This window comes from Aptenodytes patagonicus, chromosome 4 (genome assembly GCF_965638725.1).
Source record: "Aptenodytes patagonicus chromosome 4, bAptPat1.pri.cur, whole genome shotgun sequence".
Taxonomy (NCBI): Eukaryota; Metazoa; Chordata; class Aves; order Sphenisciformes; family Spheniscidae; genus Aptenodytes; species Aptenodytes patagonicus.
Window position 1 is genome coordinate 6,204,852 of NC_134952.1, and position 21,041 is coordinate 6,225,892.

General features: G+C 46.5%; 1 protein-coding gene across 1 annotated transcript; it reads left to right on the plus strand.

Moving 5' to 3' along the window:
* The first annotated feature begins 12,974 nt into the window (after positions 1-12,974).
* CD8A (CD8 subunit alpha) lies at positions 12,975-20,343 on the plus strand. The gene is made up of 6 exons (XM_076337563.1): positions 12,975-13,022; positions 13,601-13,969; positions 14,576-14,665; positions 15,237-15,353; positions 16,967-16,997; positions 19,432-20,343. Exons 1-6 carry the CDS (start codon positions 12,977-12,979, stop codon positions 19,484-19,486), a joined length of 708 nt encoding a protein of 235 aa, XP_076193678.1. The 5' UTR covers positions 12,975-12,976; the 3' UTR covers positions 19,487-20,343.
* Positions 20,344-21,041: the final 698 nt, after the last annotated feature.

The window sequence follows — 21,041 nt, forward strand, 5'->3', positions numbered from 1 at the left end:
GGCCCTGAGCCCAGCGGCACGGCACAGCCAGCGAGAATTGCCCTGAGTGATGCCCGTATGTGCTGAGCTCCGAGCATGCTGAGCCCCGAGCAATATCCATGTGTGCTGAGCCCCAGTCGTGCTGAGCCCTGGAGAAATGCCCGTGTGTGCTGAGCCCCGAGCGACGCTCGCGTGTGCTGAGCTGCAGGTGAAGCCCGTGTGTGCTGAGCCCTGAGTGACACCTGTGTGTGCTGAAACCTGAGCAATGCCTGTGTGTGCTGAGCCCCCAGCAATGCCAGAAGCAGAGTAGGTCTCCCCAGGGATGCTAACAAGGCTCGGACCCTGCCCGGGGCTGCAAGGCTGACGTGTGGCTGGAAATTCCGTGTCTTGCTGAGCGCAGGCAGTGGGCGCTCACCCTCGGATGCATCCCCAGCCCTGCATCTCTGCTCAAACACGGGCACCTGTGCAAGGCTGTATCACCGGCAGTGAGTGCAAGGGAAAGGTGGTCCAGACACCTCCTGTCTCCAGCGTGGGTGGGAAGGCCAGCAGCTATTTTTACTTCTGGGGAAGCAGCGGGGATCTCCTGTCCTGCACATTGTATGGGTCCTTACAGCTGCCCACAAACCAGGGGCTGATGTGGCTCCAGAGTCCCCAGGGTAGGGGCAAACGCAGGCGTGGGAAGAGCTTGTGCAGGTGTAAAGCATCACAGTGGCACAGCAGCATCCCTCTGGCCTTACCCTCCCTCCCCTCCCAGCTGCAGGGAGCTGCCACTCTCCACTTTAATATAGATTTTTATGGAGGGCTTGGTCTCAAACCCAGCCGTGGGTGCTCCTTGCGATGGATGTTTCCCCTAAATGATGCAGTGATAAAGCCGTCGGTGGACCATGCTGAGCCAGCTTTCCCAGGCTGCGATGCTCACCCAGGCTCTCAGGCCACCCAGCTGATGGCTGCAGGGGACACCGACCCCAGATCCCATCCCACCAGGGGTGCTGCAGGGAGGGGTCCCTGAGCATCTCTGCCTCCAACACATCACACCCGCAGCATATTTTAGCCTCTGTGAAAGCTCAGATGAACTAAACCCACCGTTTTTCTACCCTGCAAGCACTCGGTGTGCAGATCTTTGCCCCAGGAGCAGATGATTTTTATGATATGTATTTTTCACAGGACAGCTATAAGGAAACCCCTTTGAAACTTCCCATGGGCAAAGGTTTATTCTTTCAAAACCAGGGTTTTTCCCTCTGCCTGCAGCTGCTTTTGAAATCCGAGCTCCATTTCCCATGCTTGAGGCATCCCGACCTTAATGTCCACCCCTGCTTCACCTCTCCCACCTCTCGCCCAGCACAGGAGATGGCCTCCCATGGGCAAGAAGCCAGGGCCAGGTCTGAGCAGCGAAAGGCAGGCAGCGACAGCCCAGTCCTCCTCTCCCACAGGAATGTGAGCGGTCTCGGAGGTAACCCTGCCCCGTCTGCTCCTCCTCCCTCCATCCCATGCTTACGCCATCCCCACAGTGTCCGACCCTCACTGAAACCACCCGGGACAGCACCATCTTGTCTTGATAGACTTCAGCCACCGGATTATCCCAACTCCAATAACACCCGTTCAAAGGATGGGGATGTGAGAGCCCCTCGGCTCTCTGGCCACCGGTGAATAATTGTAACAAGCAGCAAAGAATTTGCTCAGTGTCTGATTCCCCAATTTGGCTTCATTGTTCCATTGTAATTTAAAAAAAAAAAAAACTAAAAAAGAAACAACCTCCACATCATCTGTGTGCAATGAAATCAGGAGAGGACGGCAACAGTCAAGGATGCTATGTGTGCTGTTGAAACACAAGTTTGGGCAGTTTACCAACGGGAGTTATGAAAAGATCGTAGTAATTCCTATAATCATCAATAGGGTATTTTAAGACAGTAAACCTCGGAGAGATTTTAGCAGCAGATTTCACAAATGCAAGAGAGAGTGGAAAAAATCACCTCCCGTTTCATAGACTGTTTTCCCAGAGCATATGTAAGAGAGAAACAGAAGCACTAATAAAAAGATGCTTTTGTGTCTGAGAAAATTAGCCCGGTCCCCTGGTATCTGCAACTTCTTCGGTTTTCTTTCCTACCTCGTCACTGTGCTGAGAGCACGATGACGAGACCAGCCAAGAGTCAGGGACGCCGTGTTGCAGCATGTGGGGGGAAAAGGGGAGCTTCCATCATGAAAACTAATGAGAAAATATTTCTGTGCGTCTCTGCTGATAGCACAGTGCCCGGATCCATGGAGGGAGAGATACGGGTAACAGCATCACCCACAATGTCCTGGCAAATGAGAGTCCCTAATTTATTCCTCGTTTCCTTCTGAGGATGGACCAGCCTTCGCCTATCTCCCACCGTCACCCTCCTCCCCGCAGCAAGGAACATCCATACCTAGGAGGGAAAATAATGGGGTTTTATGTATAACCCCAAACCCTCACGTGAGCGGTTAATACATGATGTCACCTTAAATGACAAAAGGAGATGCCGCAAAAAACTGAACAAAGACAAGAGGCCTTTGAATAGGACAAGGAGGGGTTTGCAGATCTATGGGTTTAAGTACAAGCTGTTACCTATCTTGTGCCCAGCGCCCGAATCATCAGGCAAGGAACTGTAAAAGAGGTCCAAAATTACATGTTGCAATAACCCATTATTATTTTTTTATATTATTGTATATTATATATTTATATTCTATATAGAATATATATATAGAATATATATTCTGTATTATAAAAAAAGACTACAGTTATTTGTTCAATAAATAGTGCATGCGTGTCTTGAAAGCATTAAAATATTCAAGGGACGGAGAGCAGAGCAGAAATACAGGTATTTCAGGCATTGCAGTAAATAGTCTTCACGTTTTTGTAAAACTTCTGTAAATGCATTAAAAAAAATATTGTCAGTCTTTCCAGAATATCTCAGCTGCTGATCTAATATTGGCAGTGCCCAATTTTTCTTTATTCTTTTAACCTGCCCAGTCATTTCTATGTGGCGGGCCTGTGTTTTTATAATACAAACGATATAAATCGGGTGCCGTTGAAACATTCAGCTGAAAACAAGCTAGTGACACGAGATTGGAAGTTATATCGGATTTTAAAGCTCCTAAATATATAAAAAAAGAACTTTGCAGAGTCATAAACATAGCTGAGTTGGGCACGCTAACGGAGAAAGGATGAGTGACAGCTCTATTGAATGATTAAACCCGAATTCCGTGCAAAGGGAAAGGAGAGACATATATCCATGGGTGCTCCTTAAATTCCTTCCGATTTATCCTTGGCCAGAACGGCTCCGTGCACGGTAGCTGCTTATTAAATATCTCCTCCTGGCAGGAAAAACGGATTCACAGCAGGACTTCTAGGCATCCAGACCAGACTTATTAAATGGGAATTTCTAAATGTCTTTTTCTGCCGCCGTATAAAACCAGATACGTCCCAGAAGCTGCAAAAAAAAATCCCAATTTTTACTTGCCTCTCCTGAATCCCATTAGTGCACAGACACGGCCCTGTACACGCACGTCCGAGCAGGGGCACGGGCAATTCTCTTCCCCGTCTTTCAGAAGCATCCCTCGCACAAAAGCCCTCCTCCACCCACAGCACGCACCAGCTCACCTGGCTACTCTGCTATTTCATATATCAAACAATTTTCAGGAACCTTAAAGATAGAAATACTGTGTCATATACATTGACAGTTATTTATATTGTAAATTTTCTAACTATATATTATTATATATAGTTATATTATTACTTATATATTACATATTACAGTTAAATATAATATATTCAATATAGTTATAACATATATTCTATATTACATTTAAATATATTATATATAACCATATTATAGATACCATTTTTATATCATGTGTTATATATTATATATATAGCTATATATGTGTTATTTTATATATATTGACAGTTATATAGATTGACAGATACCTATAGAAAAAAAAACCACTGGGGAACAAAAAACTACCTTCAAGCAGCATAAGAACTTCTTGCCCTTATTTCCCTGGATTTCCTGACATTTCATTCAGTAAACCAGAAATAGTAATATATTAAATTTCTCATTTATATAAACCAGAAATGGTTTCTTTAATATGCTTATAATTTTTATTTAATATTATTTCCGGTTATTAAATTAAATATTATTTGCTGAAATAACAAATATTCGTGTATATCAATATGTCTCTATTGCGTGCGCTCAGGGTGAGATCTGCAGCTTCTGTGGAACTATATACAAATATTTGTTATTCCAGCATTCATTTAACTGCAGCACGTATCAGACCAAGCGAAAAATAAATCTGTACAAGCTATGTATTTCGCTTCTCAACCACCTTGCTATAGGAAAGATTACTTCGCGTTTATACACCAGCGGTTCTTTCACATGAAACCAAACTCTCCCCGTGCTTTAAATATTTGCAACAGGACAGGAGGCTTAATATTCCTCCCCTAGCCATTCATTTTTTCTGCTAAAGTTCGACTTCTCATTTAGCCTTTAAGATATACAACTGTGTGAAAGGGGACTGCATCATGCTTTTAAGCAGGGGAATATCATTATTACTATTTGCACTTTCTGATCTAGTTAATAAATTAAAACCAGATGTGAAACACTCCAGAAAAATCCCAGTGATGGCGTCAGCGCAGAATTGTTTCTCTGCCGGGTACAACATATCTATGTGCTGTTGCAACGGGGATCTCACACAATCAACTTGTTTAGTTCATTTCACATAAAACCCCAAAAAACCCTAAGATGAGTCATTCACAGAAAGCAACTGGCAGTCAATATTGAAAGGAAACCGGCTCAAATGGCAAAGCCCTCTCCATCCTCTCCGAAAAGCTCCTTGGAGGGGTCGGGAGCCCCAGGCAGCCAGGCTGACGCAGGCGCCCATGAGCTCGTCTCTTGGCTTTTTTTGGGTCAGGCAGTGAGTAAGGGCTAAATTTTGTCTTGCCCAAACCGGACTGAGCCTCTGCATCACGCAGCAGAAAACCCGATCCTGCAGAAATCATGGGTGTCTGCAGGTGAGGTTTTGCAACATTTAGTTTTTCAAAGGCTTGAGCTTTGCCGGGGAACACCAAAAAATGCCTGATTTCCCCATGTAGACCATGGGGAGCGATGGATGCCTCCAAAGCAAAGCGATGAGCCCACAAGCCTGTGCCAACCACCAGCACCCTGCCTGCTGCAGTCAGCCCCGTGTCCCACCCCACCCCACCCCTTCCTCCACTCTGCAAGCGTGCCGGAGCAAGCCTTACCCAGCCCCAGGTGCAAGCCACCTTGTGTTTTTTCTGCCCTTCTCTGCTCGTGGTTAAAACACCCAGACGGGAGGTTGGGCACCAAAATATGGGGTGCAACCAACCTCCCTCCCCAGGAAAACCGCCCTCCCTGCGAGGCTGGGCAGGGAGGAGGGCTGTGGCTTAAGGAGACATCTCCATCCCCAGAGCTACGCGTGTGATCTCACCCACCACGTTTCCTGTTGCTCCCTCCCAGCGCGGCGAGCCGGGGCTGCAGGCCGTGCAGGCAGCATGCAGCTGCCTCCGGGGACAAGCAGGGCATCCTTGGACAAGCTGGGTGCACGCTGCTCTTCCACATTGCAGCATGGCCCACAGTAGAAACCACAGCCGAGTCCCACCATACCTGACGTCTCTTCAGGTACCACCACGGGAGGAGGTGCTGGGCTGCTGGGGGCCCTGCAGCCGGCTTGCAGGCAGGGTCACAGGCAGAACCGCTGCCGTTGCTCAGCAAAGCTCAAGGTGCAATCGTTGTCCAGCATAAGCACAAGGTAAACTCACTGGCTGATGTCTCAGGGAGAGGTGCTGGGCTGTGCTGACACCCAGCTACAGGGCTTCAAAACACTAAGCCTTAACATCAGCACAGAATGCAAAATTCAAGTTGGGATATTTCCTATCAGTCTCTTCAAAAAAAATTGAGACAAAATATTTCTGGGGGCTGGAATTGTATATTCTTGCCCTGAGCAACAAGCTGCAAATGACACTGCTGTTATTAAAATATATGTCTCAAGTCTTCTTGATGCAGGAGGAAACGAGTCAGAGCAGCAGTGGAACAGCCATTACTAAAATATACGCCTTTCCTCAGGTCGTTTCATTTTAATCTGACTCACCCATCGCTACCATAGCCAGGATAATTTTGATGTAATTTAGAAACGTGGGTCACATCCCACTGCGCAGAGCCCAAGCTGTCATCCCCAAGGAGATGCTGGGGGAAGGCAGCTGCCGCCGTGCAAATTCCCGTGGTGTCCAAACCCGGGTCCCTCCTCTCCTCCCCAAAGCTGGGACACAAACTGAGCTAGTTGGCCAGGGTCAAACATCTTTCCTGGCCATTATCCCTCTTCCAAGAGGCATCCAGGGTACCCTGAACTGTAAAATAGAGAAAGGAAAAACTCACCTGCGTTCTCTGCCCTCTCCCAGCACCAAAGGTGTCTTGCTCGAGGTCCCAGGTAACCGCAGAATTGCTCCGACAGGCTCTGCTGTTGAGATGAAGGGGTGTGATGTACCAAAGATGGCCATAGCTTCCTCAGTGGTGTCATTTATGGGTGGGCACACCATGGAGGAGCCGGCGATATAGCCCCTTCTGCCTTCCCTGTGCTGCTCATGGCTGCAAAACGAGCAAGGGAGAGTCCCAAAGGGCTGTGGAAAGAGTCCTGACCCACCACGAGCAGGCAGGGACACGGACACAGGGCCTGCTGGGATGAACGCTGCTGCCCTGAAGGGCAGGAGCCATGTGAAGCTCAAACTGTCTCCAACCCATCACCTTCCAACTCACACAACTGGAGAGACAGGTCGGAAAGCCACGGGCAGTTCATGTGTATGTATCTCCTATGTCCTGAATACACACCCAGAAAACAGTTTCTTTCTCTATATGACGGTAATTACATGAAAGAGTTGGACCCTGCCATTTTCTCTCACTACCTGCTGTCCAGAGGACAGAGATGTTCGGAGAGCTATGGAGAACCGCAGGATTCATTCTTGGGGATAAATGTCCTTGTGCGGGGCCAACAGCTAAGTAAGATTTAAGTGTTCTGCATTAAAGAATGAGACAACTGGAAAATTAATAGTGTTTCAGAGGAAATGGATGTGGAGTTTTGTAGCAAATGGCTTCCTTAAAATGACACATTGTAATGAGATCTCATCATTAAGAATATAAAAATGACTGGTTTGGTTCAGAGCAAAGGTCTGTCCAGACCACTATTTTGTCTCCAACACTGACTACGAGCAGATGGCTAAGGAATAATAAGGACAGGACAATCATATATGATACTCCCCCTTAATATTCAGACTATTTTTAACTAAAAAGATTTCCTGAGTCTGTTGCTATCTATTGAGGAACCCACAATGGACCTCTCTTCCAAGCACTTGTCCAGGCTCCGCATCCTCAATGTCCTTTGGCGGGGACATCCGTGGGTGAAGGATGACTTCATTTGCTTTCAGCCTGACCCACAACAGCTTCATCTGCTGCCCTTTACTTTCTGTATTGGAAAAGGCAGTGAATAATCAATCCCTCTCCATTCCCTCCCAGCTACTCACGATTCTGGAGACCTTTAGCGTATATCCACTTAAACCATGTTTTCAGGCTGAAGAAGTCTAGCCTGCCTACGTGAAATCCATCTCAGACCTCCGAACCTCTGTTTTGCCCTTCTCTGAACCTTTCCTGGTCCTACTACATCTTCTTTGAGAGGAGGGGGTGAGACCAACACACAGCATTCAAGGATTTATACAACGCATTGGACCATGGATTGTCCATGGGTTGGATTGACCATGGATTGGAGCACTGAACCATAAAATGACACAGCTGTGTTCTCTGTTTTATACCCAATTTCTTTCCTACCTGCTAACATCTGATTTGCTTTTCCTGCTGGCCACTGAATTGATGTTTCCATGGTAGTACCTCTCTTAACCCAAATTTTCACCCCTCAATGGCAATATTTGGCTCCTCACTTCATAGCAAAGCCAGGACTGGTTTTCTTTGCATGCATCACTTCACATTCATCTACTCCAAATTTCACCTGCCCCTGTATCGCCCAGTCTCTGAAAGACCCTTCTGCAGTTCTATATTTACAATGCATAAATGCAATTAATTAATGTGCATAAAAATAAAGCTTGCAGGATAGGTTTTGAACGTGAATTGTTATATGGCTACGGAGTCCAACACTCACAAACAGGGTGAGAATGGTACATCTGGTAGAACAGATATGGAAAGAGTAATCGAACACGATCTCTTCACAGCAATGGTGGGGATCAGGCTGTTAAACGTGAAACTCTTAACACCAAATTCAGTTTGTTTTGTTGATGATGGGAGAGCATTAAACCAGCTGCTGCTTTTTGATGCAGCCATCTATCCTCCCCTCTGCCTCTTTGAACACGGTATCACAGCTTAGGGTTCTGTCTTACAGGTCTAATTCTACAGCGAGGTTTGTTTTTCAAGAAAATGCAAAATCGGGAAGAAATAAGAAGTTGTACAAGCCAGCCAACTAATAGGACCACAAAACAGATGAAGCAAGTAATCTCAAGTAAGCCACGGGTTTCCATACAGCCAGCACTGTCAGCAGGAGGGGTGGATAATCAGAAATGGAAACACTTCCTTCCCACTAGTTGTAATAAAATTAAAGTTCCCTCTCAAAAATGTTAACAGTAAAGATGTGCAGCAGTGGAGATTTTCGACCCATTGGTCAGGTTAAATGTCCACACCACGGAGAGGTGGAAGTGCAGGAGTGTTTGTGGTTTGCATACTGTATTTTAAGGTATGTGATGTTTACACTAAGAGTACCCAGAAGAGAGTGCAGTGTTGGCCACTGGATTGGAAACATGCAGTGGAAAGGTGGTTTGTGAGTATCTGGTGCGTGACAGCTGCACTTGACATTCTCCAAACCCCTTCAATGCTGCAGCTTTACAAAGAAAAGGGGGGCAGCAAGTTGCTCATAAACCACAGCTTTATTTCACACCGGAAAAGTTGTGTGCTATAGTCTCAACATTTTTTTTTTCCTCCATTTGAAAGAAAAGTTTGTGATTTGCGACTAAATTTTGAAATCTTCTTTAAGAGTTTCCATTCCTCCTTACAAAAGAGATCCTTCAAAGGTTAACAACAGGAAGAATCAGCAGTGCTCAAGCAAATACAATCCGCTGTCACTCCCTGAGTTACCACTAACTGATCACTTGCAGGGTTCAGGCAGCATCTGCTCATCACCAGCAAGGCTGCATCATTACTGAGCGATGGGAAGTCCTTCTGAAGCCCTACGAGGAGGAGACACCATGGGCAACAAAAACAACGGACCCAACAGAGCACAGTCATTCTGGTGCTCCTTTTGTGTCGACCAACCATCACAGCATAACTCCCATGTCCTGAGATGTGCTCCTGCTGCCAGTCACACCAATCTGTGAGACATCCACGCGATGTCTGATATTACTGATACTAAGAAGCTGAAGAGTTTCTTACCACTATGCAAAAGTCACTGAGATCCTTTCTCAAAATAACTAAGAAATCAGTCATATCCGAAATTCAGCACCTCCTCCAGCTCTGATGCCCCAAGCTCCCTCTCATTTCCCATGTCTTCTTTGTTAAATGGATGTACGTAAGCACAAGGAAAATTAATCCTAAACTCACCTCCTGCCAAGCCCCATTCCAAAAATGCGGATCATTGTCGTCTCAAAGGAAGACAATTAACTCTATCCCAGCTGAAACCAGGACAGTCTCTTCCCTGCGTGGTTTTGTCTCTTCTCTCCTTGCTCCTGTCTCCTGTTTAATTGTTAGACATTAATCAAATTCAGACCTAGGCTTGCCTTAGTATATAAAGATAAGCCTCGGTCATAAGCAACTTAGGTTGGTAGTTCACCAGCAATCAGAGCCCTGCAACCTTAGCTACGAGTAAAATGAAGCTTGTTGGTAGGTTTGGGAGAAAAAAGAAATTACCTTCTACTGTCTAACCAACCTGCCTGGTCTCCTGACATCTCTTATACAACGCTCTGCAGAAGTAACTGGTTGTCTGAATTTTTTCTTCTTCCTTAGTCATGTCATCACTGTGGCACTACAATAGAAATTACTAATAAAACATGTTATTAATGCTAGTGTTTCACTGATTTGACTTAGGTCCTCAGTCTAATAATGACAAGTCTACTGCAAAATATCATCTAGAGGACAAACTGCCAAACCAGAGTATGCTAAAGTCAAAGGGATTTCTTAATTAACCTCATTAACCACCTACACCTCCCAGTTTTGGAGTAGGTCACCAGTGTAAAACATACATATACTGATCTAAATTATTTATACAAGTGTTGATTTTAAATTAGAGCTTTTCCTGGAGGTCCTGTTTATGCCTGGAGCTTTTCGTAATCAACTAATTGCAACTGTTTCAGTTGTTTTACTATGCAAAATGGAACCAGCACTGTGCTAAGCGATACCTAAACACAGAACCCAGAAGACGACGATCCCTGCCCCAGCTAATTTGTTATTTAGGAGGCATGAGATGGGGGCACAGGATCTCCGTCGGAGCTACATTTCCCTGGTGCCCTCTCTGACCAACGAAGGGTGCCCATGCTGAAAAGAGATGCACAACAGCCCGCTTACAGCTGTATCACTCCAGACAATAAGCTTTTGTCTTGCCTTAAAAGGATATATTCATTAGCAGTTTATTGCAGGCAGCAGAAAGAAATAGCTCCCCCTGAAGCCACCTCCTGTGACTCCCCGACATTGCCCTTGCCCCGCGCAATGGGCAAGCATCAGAAGAGACAGGGGCTGGTGGTATCTTTCGTGTAGTGGTGAGTCATAAAGTGCTTCAGCAGGTAAGAGTGTGAAGAGGAAAAGGAGCCTTCTGAACAGTGATGCAGAGTCTGAACGTAACACTGGAAATGGTGGTCTCGCACGGAAACCAGCCTAATCTGTGAGCTACAAGGACCAAGATCAAGGACACCTCTACATCCAGGAGAGGAACCTCTGGGCTCCAGTTTGGCACCCAGGACTGATTCATAATAAAATTTACCATTAATCAGAGACAAGAGAGAAGTCAGATGTCCCTACTAAGAAAGGCAATAGCCATTCCTGGATGATCCCTTAATTGTATAGGTTCTCCCAGCACATCCATCACCCCATCTCTGAGGACATGCACTACGTGCTGTAGGTAAGCATCCACGCTCTACAACAGAGTGAGAACCTAGTCCTGACAAACATTTGATCCATCCTGATTTGCCAGCGTGTTCACTTCCATTCGAATCATACTGAAAAATGGGAATCGGGAATTTTCCTACTTTGGTCTCAAGAGGGTTGTGCTTTTTAAAATGCCTTTGAAATTTCCTTTTCTGACACTGAGTTGTGATAGTGGTGGGACTCGGGGGGCACTCACACAACAATCCCAATGGATGGCAGGAACCAGCTCACTTCAGCATCTCAGAAAACATGACACTCAGCTGTAGTCATCTACAAGGCAGGCCCATGGTTTCAGTTCCTTGCCCATGTTCCTCCATCAGCCCGTGAAGACAGGCATTTCCCAAGAGCAGCTTATCCCATTATAAAGGGAGGATGAATTCTACTTAGGATAAGGAAAATAAACTGCCCACTGAAACCAGAAGGAGCCTACACAAGTAGCATCACTTAGATGTCTCATCTGGAGATGACTAAAGAACCCTGGAAGAACCTCAAGCCTGATGTTCACATTTGCTTGATGGGATGTTTGTTTGTTTTTTAATTGTAATGTTGTTTAATTGACAAAACCTATTTTCTCTTTATTTTGCCAAGATCTGCTCTATTTCAGGTAGACATCACAAATATCACAGCCTCACGAAAGTGTGAATTTCACACACGTCAGCAGGCCTAACAGCAGCTTTCCTCATTCACCAACATGCTTTGATGCCCAGTGAAATAAACCCAGTTCCGGAACCATTTTCTATAACTCATCTCTAAGTAGCAGCCACAATAGCAATGGCATCAAACTCAGCAGCACCTGGTTTCTGACATACCCAGGAAAAGGGGGCTTTCTTTGCAAAGGAGTAATAGAAAAACACCTCACACAGAAAAATAATCAGCAAGAAACCCAGGAGTTGCCAACTGAAGAAATAAATAAAACACCAGCCCACCGCTTCGCGGTCTGGTGAAACTGTTGCTATTGTATGTGCAAAGCTCCAGGAAGCATCACCCACGTTGACCATGTGCAAGTGGTCACCTGGAGGCAGCAGCAAGGGCCCTCTCCGTTGAAGCACGCAAGGGTTTTTTGGCAGGGTGGAAGCCCCTATGGTTAGAGATGAAAACCACAAGATGTTAAAAAAAAAAAAAAAAGCATACTCCTGGGGCATGGGGCTTTCTCGATGGGTTTCAGATCACAGACCACCTGCCTTGCACAAAGCAGCTTTTGCAGAGCAATTGCAAAGAAGAATTGCAAAGAGAACGATCGAGCACCTGAAGAACTCAGCTGCGTGTCAGCAATGCACGTGCTTGGAGATAAAAAAATACGGATGGATATATGCCATGAAACACCCATCGTCCTTGCTGGGTAATAAAATACGGTGTGCTCTGCCATCCACACGAGACCCCTTGAGTGCATGCAGGTGAAGGCAGCAGAATCCCTGCCAAGAAACGCAACCTGGGGCCTGCAGCCAAAGCACGGGGCTTGCCCGTGACTTCTGTGGAGCTGGAGCTGCTGTGAACCCCCGGATGGCTGGGAGACAGCAGGCTGCAGTGGCTGATCCTACCTCAGGCACGAGCATCATCAGTCTGAATCTCTAGGGAAGTCATCGAGGCAAAATCCTTGAGGCACTGTTAAGAACTGATAACAATCAGTGAGCCCAGATTCTGGATTAGAACTGAATTTCTTCAGAAAAAAAAATTTTTTCCCTTAATTTTGCTACAGATGATGAACACCATCTTTTTACCCAAGAGGGTCCTGATGACATCACATCCTCTCCAAAGAGCGACGCAGCCTCCCAGCTCAAGCGAGAAAGATCATCTCTGCTCCGCCACACCATCGCCGAAGACGGCCACCCCAGGAGAAGATGGCCGGGTCTCCTGCATGGCTACTTCTGCTTGCTCTGGGGCTCTGTGAGTATGGACACAGGGTTGTGCATCACCTTCACTGGGAGGGGCAAGTAAACCCTTTCCACTGAATCCAAGAAATTGGGCTAAATAGTTACAGGGAAAATAAAAAGCAAACAAAAAAGGCTGACTTTGAGGTTTGCTCGGTAATTGTGGAGGTAAAGGTGGCATCATCTCAGCCAGCGTAGGGCAGCTGGAGGGGTGGCTGCAGCTTCATACACACTGGGAAGGGAGCCCGGTTGGAGAAGTGGTTCTGGAGGGGAGAGGGAAGGGGAAAAAAGGGGATTTAGCAGTCAGTGTTTTTAGGGAGTCACTTCAGATAAGCTGGGAAGGGGTACCATCCCTGAGAAGGTAGCTGAAAGGCTTTGCTGAAGGGCAGCACCCATCTTTAAAGCCCAAGTGGCTGATTGCTGAGCACCCTCCACACACGATCCCAGCAAGAACTCCAATAAAACCTTCAAGTCATCTAGACGGCACGGTCATCCTTTGCATTTGACCTCGCACCCCATGGACAGAGAACAAGGTTTGCCTGGAGGGGACGTGGCTCTTCCCAAGCGGTTCCCATGAGGATTTCTCTCCCGCAGGCTGCCTTGGGATCCAGGGCCAGGGGTACAAGATGACGGCCAGGTTTAGTGACAGCAGCATCACACACCCCCGGCTGGGACAGCGGCTGGTGCTGGAGTGTCTGACCACCAACGATGACAGCGGTGTATTCTGGGTCCGCCTGGACAAGGATGGGACCCTTCACTTCATCGTCTTCATTTCTTCCGTGCCCCGGGCCACCTTCGAGGGGAACAAGATGACATCCACACACTTCGAGGCGACGAAAGGCAGGGATTTCTACCAGCTGGTAGTGAAGTCTTTCATGCCACAGGACGAGGGGAACTATTTCTGCCTCATGAACAGCAACCGAATGCTGTACTTCAGCCCTGGCCAGCCTGCCTTCTTCCCAGGTCAGCAACACCTCCACCCAACCTTGCTTAGCTCTGCCAAAATGTCCAGCACCCCCTGCCCATGCCTTTTTTAATCAGTTGCCTCTCCCACAAACCCCATTTCCCTGCTTGCTTGCCCAAGGCATCTTGTGACCAATGCACCCGTCCTCCTGCCAGAGGCTCCCTGCTTGCCGTTCCTTCTCATGGTATCACCCCTGCCCAAAGGCAAAGACGAACGGGTAGACCCAGCATCACCTCCCCATCCCCACTTCTCCTTCCCATTCGTGGCTCTGAAGGGACGAGACTAAAGCAAAGCCCACCACCACCCCATCCTTCCTCACCTCACGTAGGTCCCAAAAGTCCTACCAGCCTGAGGGTACTCAGGCTTTCTGAGGGTGGTGGCAGAAAGCAAGAAATAAGGAGCCTGCAGCTCCTTACTGGGTCTTGGGAGACCCTCCTTGGGGGAGTCACTATCCAAAATGGGCTCCATGAAGTCCCCCCGAACCTGAGCCCTACACTGGCCACAGGAGCAGCTGTGGCCTGGCAGGGATGGGAGAGCAGAAGGGCAGGAGAGAGCTATTTTATTTTATTTTCCTATATGCCATATTCATCCATTTTCACTTATAGTCACCACCACAGCAGCACCCACCACTCCAGCACCCACCACCCAGCGTGGCATCACCGAAAAAGACCCCTGCCTGAAGACCCCGAATCCAGGTAGCCCAGCTGCAGGGAGGGAGAGGGGAAGAGCTGGGCTCTGGTCCACTGCTACTGAGGGGGATCCTGCAGGCATTTTGGGATGGGAGGGGGAGGGAAAAATCTTTAGAGCTTTATCAGAGTTGGATACCTGGGTATGTGCAGCTGGGAGGGTTAAACCGCAACGTTTCATCCCACTTAGGAAAGGCTAAGGATGACTTAAAAAGCACGAGCATGTCTCCTGGCTGGGCACACTGGGAAGAGGCGGAGGGAGGGCAGAGCCTTGGGGGCTGGGGCTGGTTTTAGCCTTGGCAGGGGACATGAGACAACTTTTGGCTACGTGTCCTCCCTTCAAGTCCCCAGGAAAACGCCTAGAGCAGCAGCCCTAACAAATGCTCACCACCAGGGATGACACCCATGCTGTGCTTGTGGACATCCCTGGTGCCCACCTCTGCCTTTGAGGGCCAGGGGAAGCCCTCTGCCTTACCACCAGCCTCGCTGAATGCCAGGCGGGTCACTTGGCTCCACCAGAGCTGGCCGTAACACCAGCCATGAGCACCTGGTGGACCTTTCCTCTTCCCTATTCCTGCAGAGACCATCAAGGAGAAAGAGCTGAATTTCTTCTGTGACATCTTCATCTGGGTTCCCTTGGCAGGTGCCTGCCTCCTGCTCATCGCCGCCCTGGCAGTCACCATCAGGCTGTGTCAACGTAAGGCTTACCCGGAACCCCCTGTAGATATTCCTCTAGCCCAAGGACAGCAGCCCTGTCCTTCAGGGGAATGGATCTTCTAGCTATCCCCTTTACATAGGCATCAGATAACCAGGACACAGTCAACCCAAGAGAAGGGCCACTGTTAAAAAAAAAAAAAAAAAAAAATCAGTGTCCATATTTTCCTCATCAGTAGGCTTAGCCTGAGAAATAATTATCAGTTTCTACACTACAAGGAAGAAAAACAGATTATAAATAGACAAAACTTACTCTATCAAACTGTATTGCCTCTACCATCCTTAAATTGGTGCATCGGGGGTAGAAGTACCAGAACCTGAAACACTTTGACAAAATAGGGTAAACATGCTCCAGCACAGGGCTTGCAAATTCAAATGCCAAGACTCCCATTAGCAGCTCGAGCTGTATCCAAGCAAGCAACTTAATCACACAGGTTCAGAGACTGCTACGGTTAAAGCAGTAATGCAAAATCTCTGGGTAGACAAAAGTCCTTGGTGAAAGTTCATGTTTGAAATATCTTTAAATTACCCTGAGCAAGCAGTGAGTGCAAATGTATTTAAAACAATTTAACGCTCACTGAAATCAGTTTAACTTTCCTTCAGGGAGTTTCCCGATACCCCCAGAAGTTACACTGATTTCATTAAACTGGCTCAGCTTGTTTCCCTTGAACACCAAAGTGTTTTGCTGCTGAACTAACCTAACTAGATCCTCACTGACCCCGCAGCCTGGAGCTGATGTGAGATGAATTTGCCAGCTGACCCAGTTAAAAAAAATACAATTTTTCAGCATCCTTCAGCCCTGAAAAATACTGATCCCCACGGTCTGCAGCGATAGGAAGGAATAAATGAAAAAACACCGATAAGCCACAGCCAAAAATCGTTCTTGTCGAGGGAAATAGCTGATGATGCAGCAGAGCACCCAGAGTTGGTCCAAATTCCCTCTGAAGTCACCAGGGGCCCTCCACGTGCACTAGGATTCCCTGATAACCTGCAACATCTATTAACCTACAAACGCCACTCAGTGATTTATTTCTGCCTTTTAATGCTGATGTGAATGACCAGTGAAAAGCCATTAGCCGCAGTTAATTTCTGCAGCAGGCAGCCCGAACCCTCAAGGACAGGTTTTTACCTTGTGCTAAAATCAATGGCTCGACGCTGTATTTTACCGAATATACAATGACATAGATGCTAAAATGGGGAAGAGTATCGTTCAACTCGGTTGCATCCTGCGTGGCATCATTGCTACTCATCTGTTGTAGAAATTAATTGCTGCCAATGGATTTTCAGCAACGTGCCAAAGTTGCTGGAGACAGGGAAAAAAAAAAAATATCACTGTCAGTGTTCGCGGGCTGACCCTGCTACTGTTACTCACATGAAAATTTAATTCATGAAAATACTTAAGTGGACCGCCAGGGAAACATGAGCTGCAGCACCGCTCACTGGCATGGCTTTCCTCAAAAATAAGCTCGGTTTATCCGTTGTTAGTCTTAAAGATAGCAAGCTGCTAGGGAACGCCAGCCCTACCTTGCTGCAGCGTTTCTTTACTGAGCCGTGACTCGGTGTCTTCAACCTAAAACATTTTCTTTTCTATTTCAGAAACCAGAAGACGAAGATGCAGATGTAAGAGGTTAGTGACAGGTGTTTTTTCTCTTAGTGACATTTTTCTCTTAAACTTGGCAGCATCTCACCCTCAAGCGATAAAGCAGGCAGGTGCCAAAAAGCGACCTAAAAATTCTTCATCCGATATACGGTGGATGGGAGGGGACTCTAATGAATTAAGGGCAAAAAAGAGAGGTAAGATTCTCTTCTCCTGTGTTTGTTTTTTTAATATGAAGTCATTCAATAGTAATGCAAATACTGCACTGACACTGCAGTAGGTACTAAACAGAAAGACAGAGGGTGTTTGTGGCAGCCTAAAAACTTTGCGCATCTCCTCATGCTTATAACTAACATCACATTTGTGTGCTCCCAATGCACTACTCCAACTCGAGCCCGGGGGTGACTGTATTTCACCCCTTGCCCTCCCCAAACTGTTCATTTGATTTCATCACTGGACTTTCAGGTCGTGCTCATGGATTAGATGCAAGTTATTGCATCCCAAGTCCCCCTCCGCACAATTTTGGACCACCACCACCATGGCTTTACGCCTCTATTTCCCCGAACAGGCACTAAGTAACGGTAGCGGAGAGGCTGATGCAGCCCTAGATGACTTTCCTGAGAAACAGCAATGCAGATACGTATAGCTTCAGAGTTAACCTATTTTCCCGGGCAGACAGGAATCCTTTTTTTATGCTTTCCCTCCTGCCTCCCCAACCCACTCATCATCCTGAGTCACCAGGAAAACACTATCGGGATAAGAATTGCAATTTGCCAGTTTTGAACAAGAAATCCTTTTGCCAGCAAGTAGCACGCATTTTGCTTCTGCAAACCGACCTCCCTGCGGCCGGTTTCTTCACCTCGCCTGCTCTGCAGAAACCCACTTCTGCAGTTTCACAAGCCTCGTGCCGAGAGTCCACCCCACCCCAGGGCTTGCGGCAAGAGAGTGCTCTAGCACCGAAATCCCCGCTACTGCTCCGGCCAGGCCAGCGCTGGGCTAGCGCTTGGAAAAGCTGGGTTGCAAGAAAGTTTGGAACAGCATTGTCACACCTCTGGAGCCTTATTCTTTGCAAATCAAGCATCTTTTAAATCAGGTAATTTCATATGCCTTGTTATACATCCATGGGTTTCATAGTAAAAAAGTTAATAGTTTTTTTAGTTGCCCAAATTAATACGATCACTCAGAAAGAACCTCCCTCCCCCTACATTAACAGAAAATGGATCCCTACAATTTTTTTTTTCTTTTTTTAAGGCAGAATGCATCAGGAATCATTGCCTGAATAATAATAGTGTTTAAGGGAAGAGGCACTGAGTGGCAATGCCTTCTGCCCTTTGGGTGCAATCTTTGTATGTATGTATCGGAACACAGCTCTACCCACAGACCTGCATTTTCTTTTAACCTGTCTGAAAAAGGGAACAGCCTGTCATTCTTATGATGGATATTTATTCTACCCAGCGCTCTTCTGATCCTCGCCTGGCTTTCCAAGGGCGAAGTGATAACGAAGAGCTCTCCTTGCAGCCTTGATGAGGACAATGCTTGCATTCTTCACTTATCTCAATTCCTGTTGCCAGCCCCGTGCAAAGATGTTCTGTCCCCAAGGAGAAAAAACACACTGCAGAGCTCTTCAGTTTTGCACTGATGGAGCAGTTGGGTTACAAGTGCCTCAGGAAATCACCTCATCAAGGACAGCTTTCCTCCGGCAGTGCTAACGTGACAGGGTCCTGGTTTAAGCAACTGTAGCACATTTAAGCTTTTATTTAAGAGAGGAAATTCCTGCTGCTCTGAGCTGTTCCCGCTTATTGAAATGAAGCTCGCTGGAAGTTAATAGTGCAATTCACTCAATTAAAGAGCGCCTCGGGATCTGGCCTGGGATTCTTGCTGGCAGCTGAAGGATTCATTTTCCACCACCAATTAATCTTCAGTGAAAACGGGTGCCAAATCTCCAACTCATTAAATCAGCATAAAACTATCAGTTGCTGGAGACCAGTAATTTCTATCATTTTGGGAGCACGCTGGTTGTCTAGGAAGCCTCCTTTTAAGCTCCTCTGCAGGAAACTGGTTTGCAACAAGAAAAAGTCTTTATGAATTGATAACAGCTTCCCCAACTCCAAAAAAAGTCATGAGTTCTTTCTTCATTCATTTCTGAATGAGGAGAAAGGCTTGACGAGAGGACAGGAGTGTGCAAAAGTCAGAGGCAAATTAAAAAAGCCTTTTTTTTTATTTTTAATTAGTGTAACAATTGATTAGCAGTGTATCTTAAGAAAGTCGTCCTACTGGCTGTCACTAGTTGAAAAGTTGGCGGATCCTTCACTAGCACGAAGAGGATTTAGAAACACTTTGCAGCCTGCTCTCGGAGGTCCCCGGCTGCAGACCAAGGCTAAACGAGCTGATCGGCAGCCGTACATTAATTGCCTTCTTGTTCCTTTTACATCAAAGTAAATCAAAACCTTCCCTCTCTCTCTAGACCTGTGAATGGGAAGCCCAATGCGAAACCTAGCATGCCAAGCCGACACGTATGAACATCTGCACCTTTTGGCTTCTGGATCGTCTTCTGGGAGCTGTCACCACGAAAGCCCATCACCTACGTTACCTAGAATGCTACCACTTCTCATGCACTCTGCAAATTTGAAGAGACAAGATGGAGCAGAGACACACGGACAGCAAGCAGGCACTTTTTCTGTGAACTGCACGCTAAAGCACAGCTCCTTCCAAAACCTGAGGTTTTCAAATTAATTCCCGAGGCCAAACGCCATCTCTATTCCCAGCATTCTCAGCTCTGCGGTTCAGGGAAAAGAAACAGGTCAGTCCTGATGCTGACATGTGTCAGCGATAAGCTGATGAGAAATAAGGATATTAGCTGGACCTTTGCTCAAGGGTGTGTGATACTTCTTTTTAAAATGCAGCCAAAATTTGAATTTACTACAAAACGACTTAGAAATTAAACGCCCTCACTTAACGCACCCTCTTGTTGTGGTGCCACGTCTCTCCTAGGAGTTTTACTGTTTCATCTAATGTAACACAAGGCTGCACTGAGAAGGTAAATATGGATTAAAGGGCCTTATTTTTTAGGTTCTTAGAGTCCTGGGGGCTAAGGTTTACTGTTTCCCTCTTGCTGTCCTTGTTCTCCTGCTAGCCCCACTTCCACCGGTTTCAGCAGGGGCTTTGCCTGAGCAAGGAAGGTGGGATTTTCTTTCTTTCTTTCTGGAAGAAGTAGTTCAAGTGGTTAAAAAAAAAAAAAAAGTCTTTGTCACTTGCTTTGGTTAAGCAGGACTTTTAGCATACCGACCTGGGACATGTTGATTGACTACAATGAGTTCTGTTTTTTCAGCTCTGTATTTGATATAAATATTTCCTTACTACGCTTGCAAATCAAGAACTGAGAAAAAAATAAAACAATGTTTCTAGTTTGACTTGCTAATGTTTATTTCTTTAGTCAGTTCCTAGCCCCAGAACAGCTAAAATCCTTCGTGAAGATAATAAATGAGGGTTTGAGGAAGTCTTGGGTAAGGGAAAAGGCAATAAATTACCTATCAGCCTGAGCTTTAGGATGCCAGAATCCAGCTCCAGCTTACCACAGCCTAAAATGATCTAAAATTATTTTCCCAGGCACTTGTAAGATGGGCCCCGTAACACTCCTCCATCCCAGGGGGGTGCTATGAAGGTGGATGAGACAAAGACTCTGGAAGTGCTCAGGTATTCTTGCCAAGGAGCTGATAAAAACCTGGGGGAAAAAAAGAATGAAAGAAACCCTTTGCTAGTCTCCTCCTCTGCAAACAAGCTGGGAAGGAGAGAAATTCAGAGAGAAACAAAGTTCTTCCAAGCTTAGTTTTTTGTAATACTTAATAAAATAAACAGGGACTAGATAAGTGTATCTAAACACTAGCTGGCAAATACTGAACGACAACCACATGTATCTACACACACTATAAAGAAAAAATTAACAGAAAAGCCTTAACATTGAAATGTCTGTGAATTCAGAGACATTAAGAAACACCAAGACACATTCAGCGTACTGAGGGTGACCTCATTCAAACCCCAGGTGCTAAGCTGGGGAGAAGCGAGGCTCTCGCTGCA

Excerpts from the sequence above, each read along its gene's own strand:
- CD8A (XM_076337563.1), top strand. The coding sequence starts at position 12,977 with ATGGCCGGGTCTCCTGCATGGCTACTTCTGCTTGCTCTGGGGCTCT. Across the intron at positions 14,666-15,236 it reads CCTGAAGACCCCGAATCCAG|AGACCATCAAGGAGAAAGAG; the intron begins GTAGCCCAGCTG and ends CTATTCCTGCAG. Across the intron at positions 15,354-16,966 it reads CACCATCAGGCTGTGTCAAC|AAACCAGAAGACGAAGATGC; the intron begins GTAAGGCTTACC and ends TTTCTATTTCAG.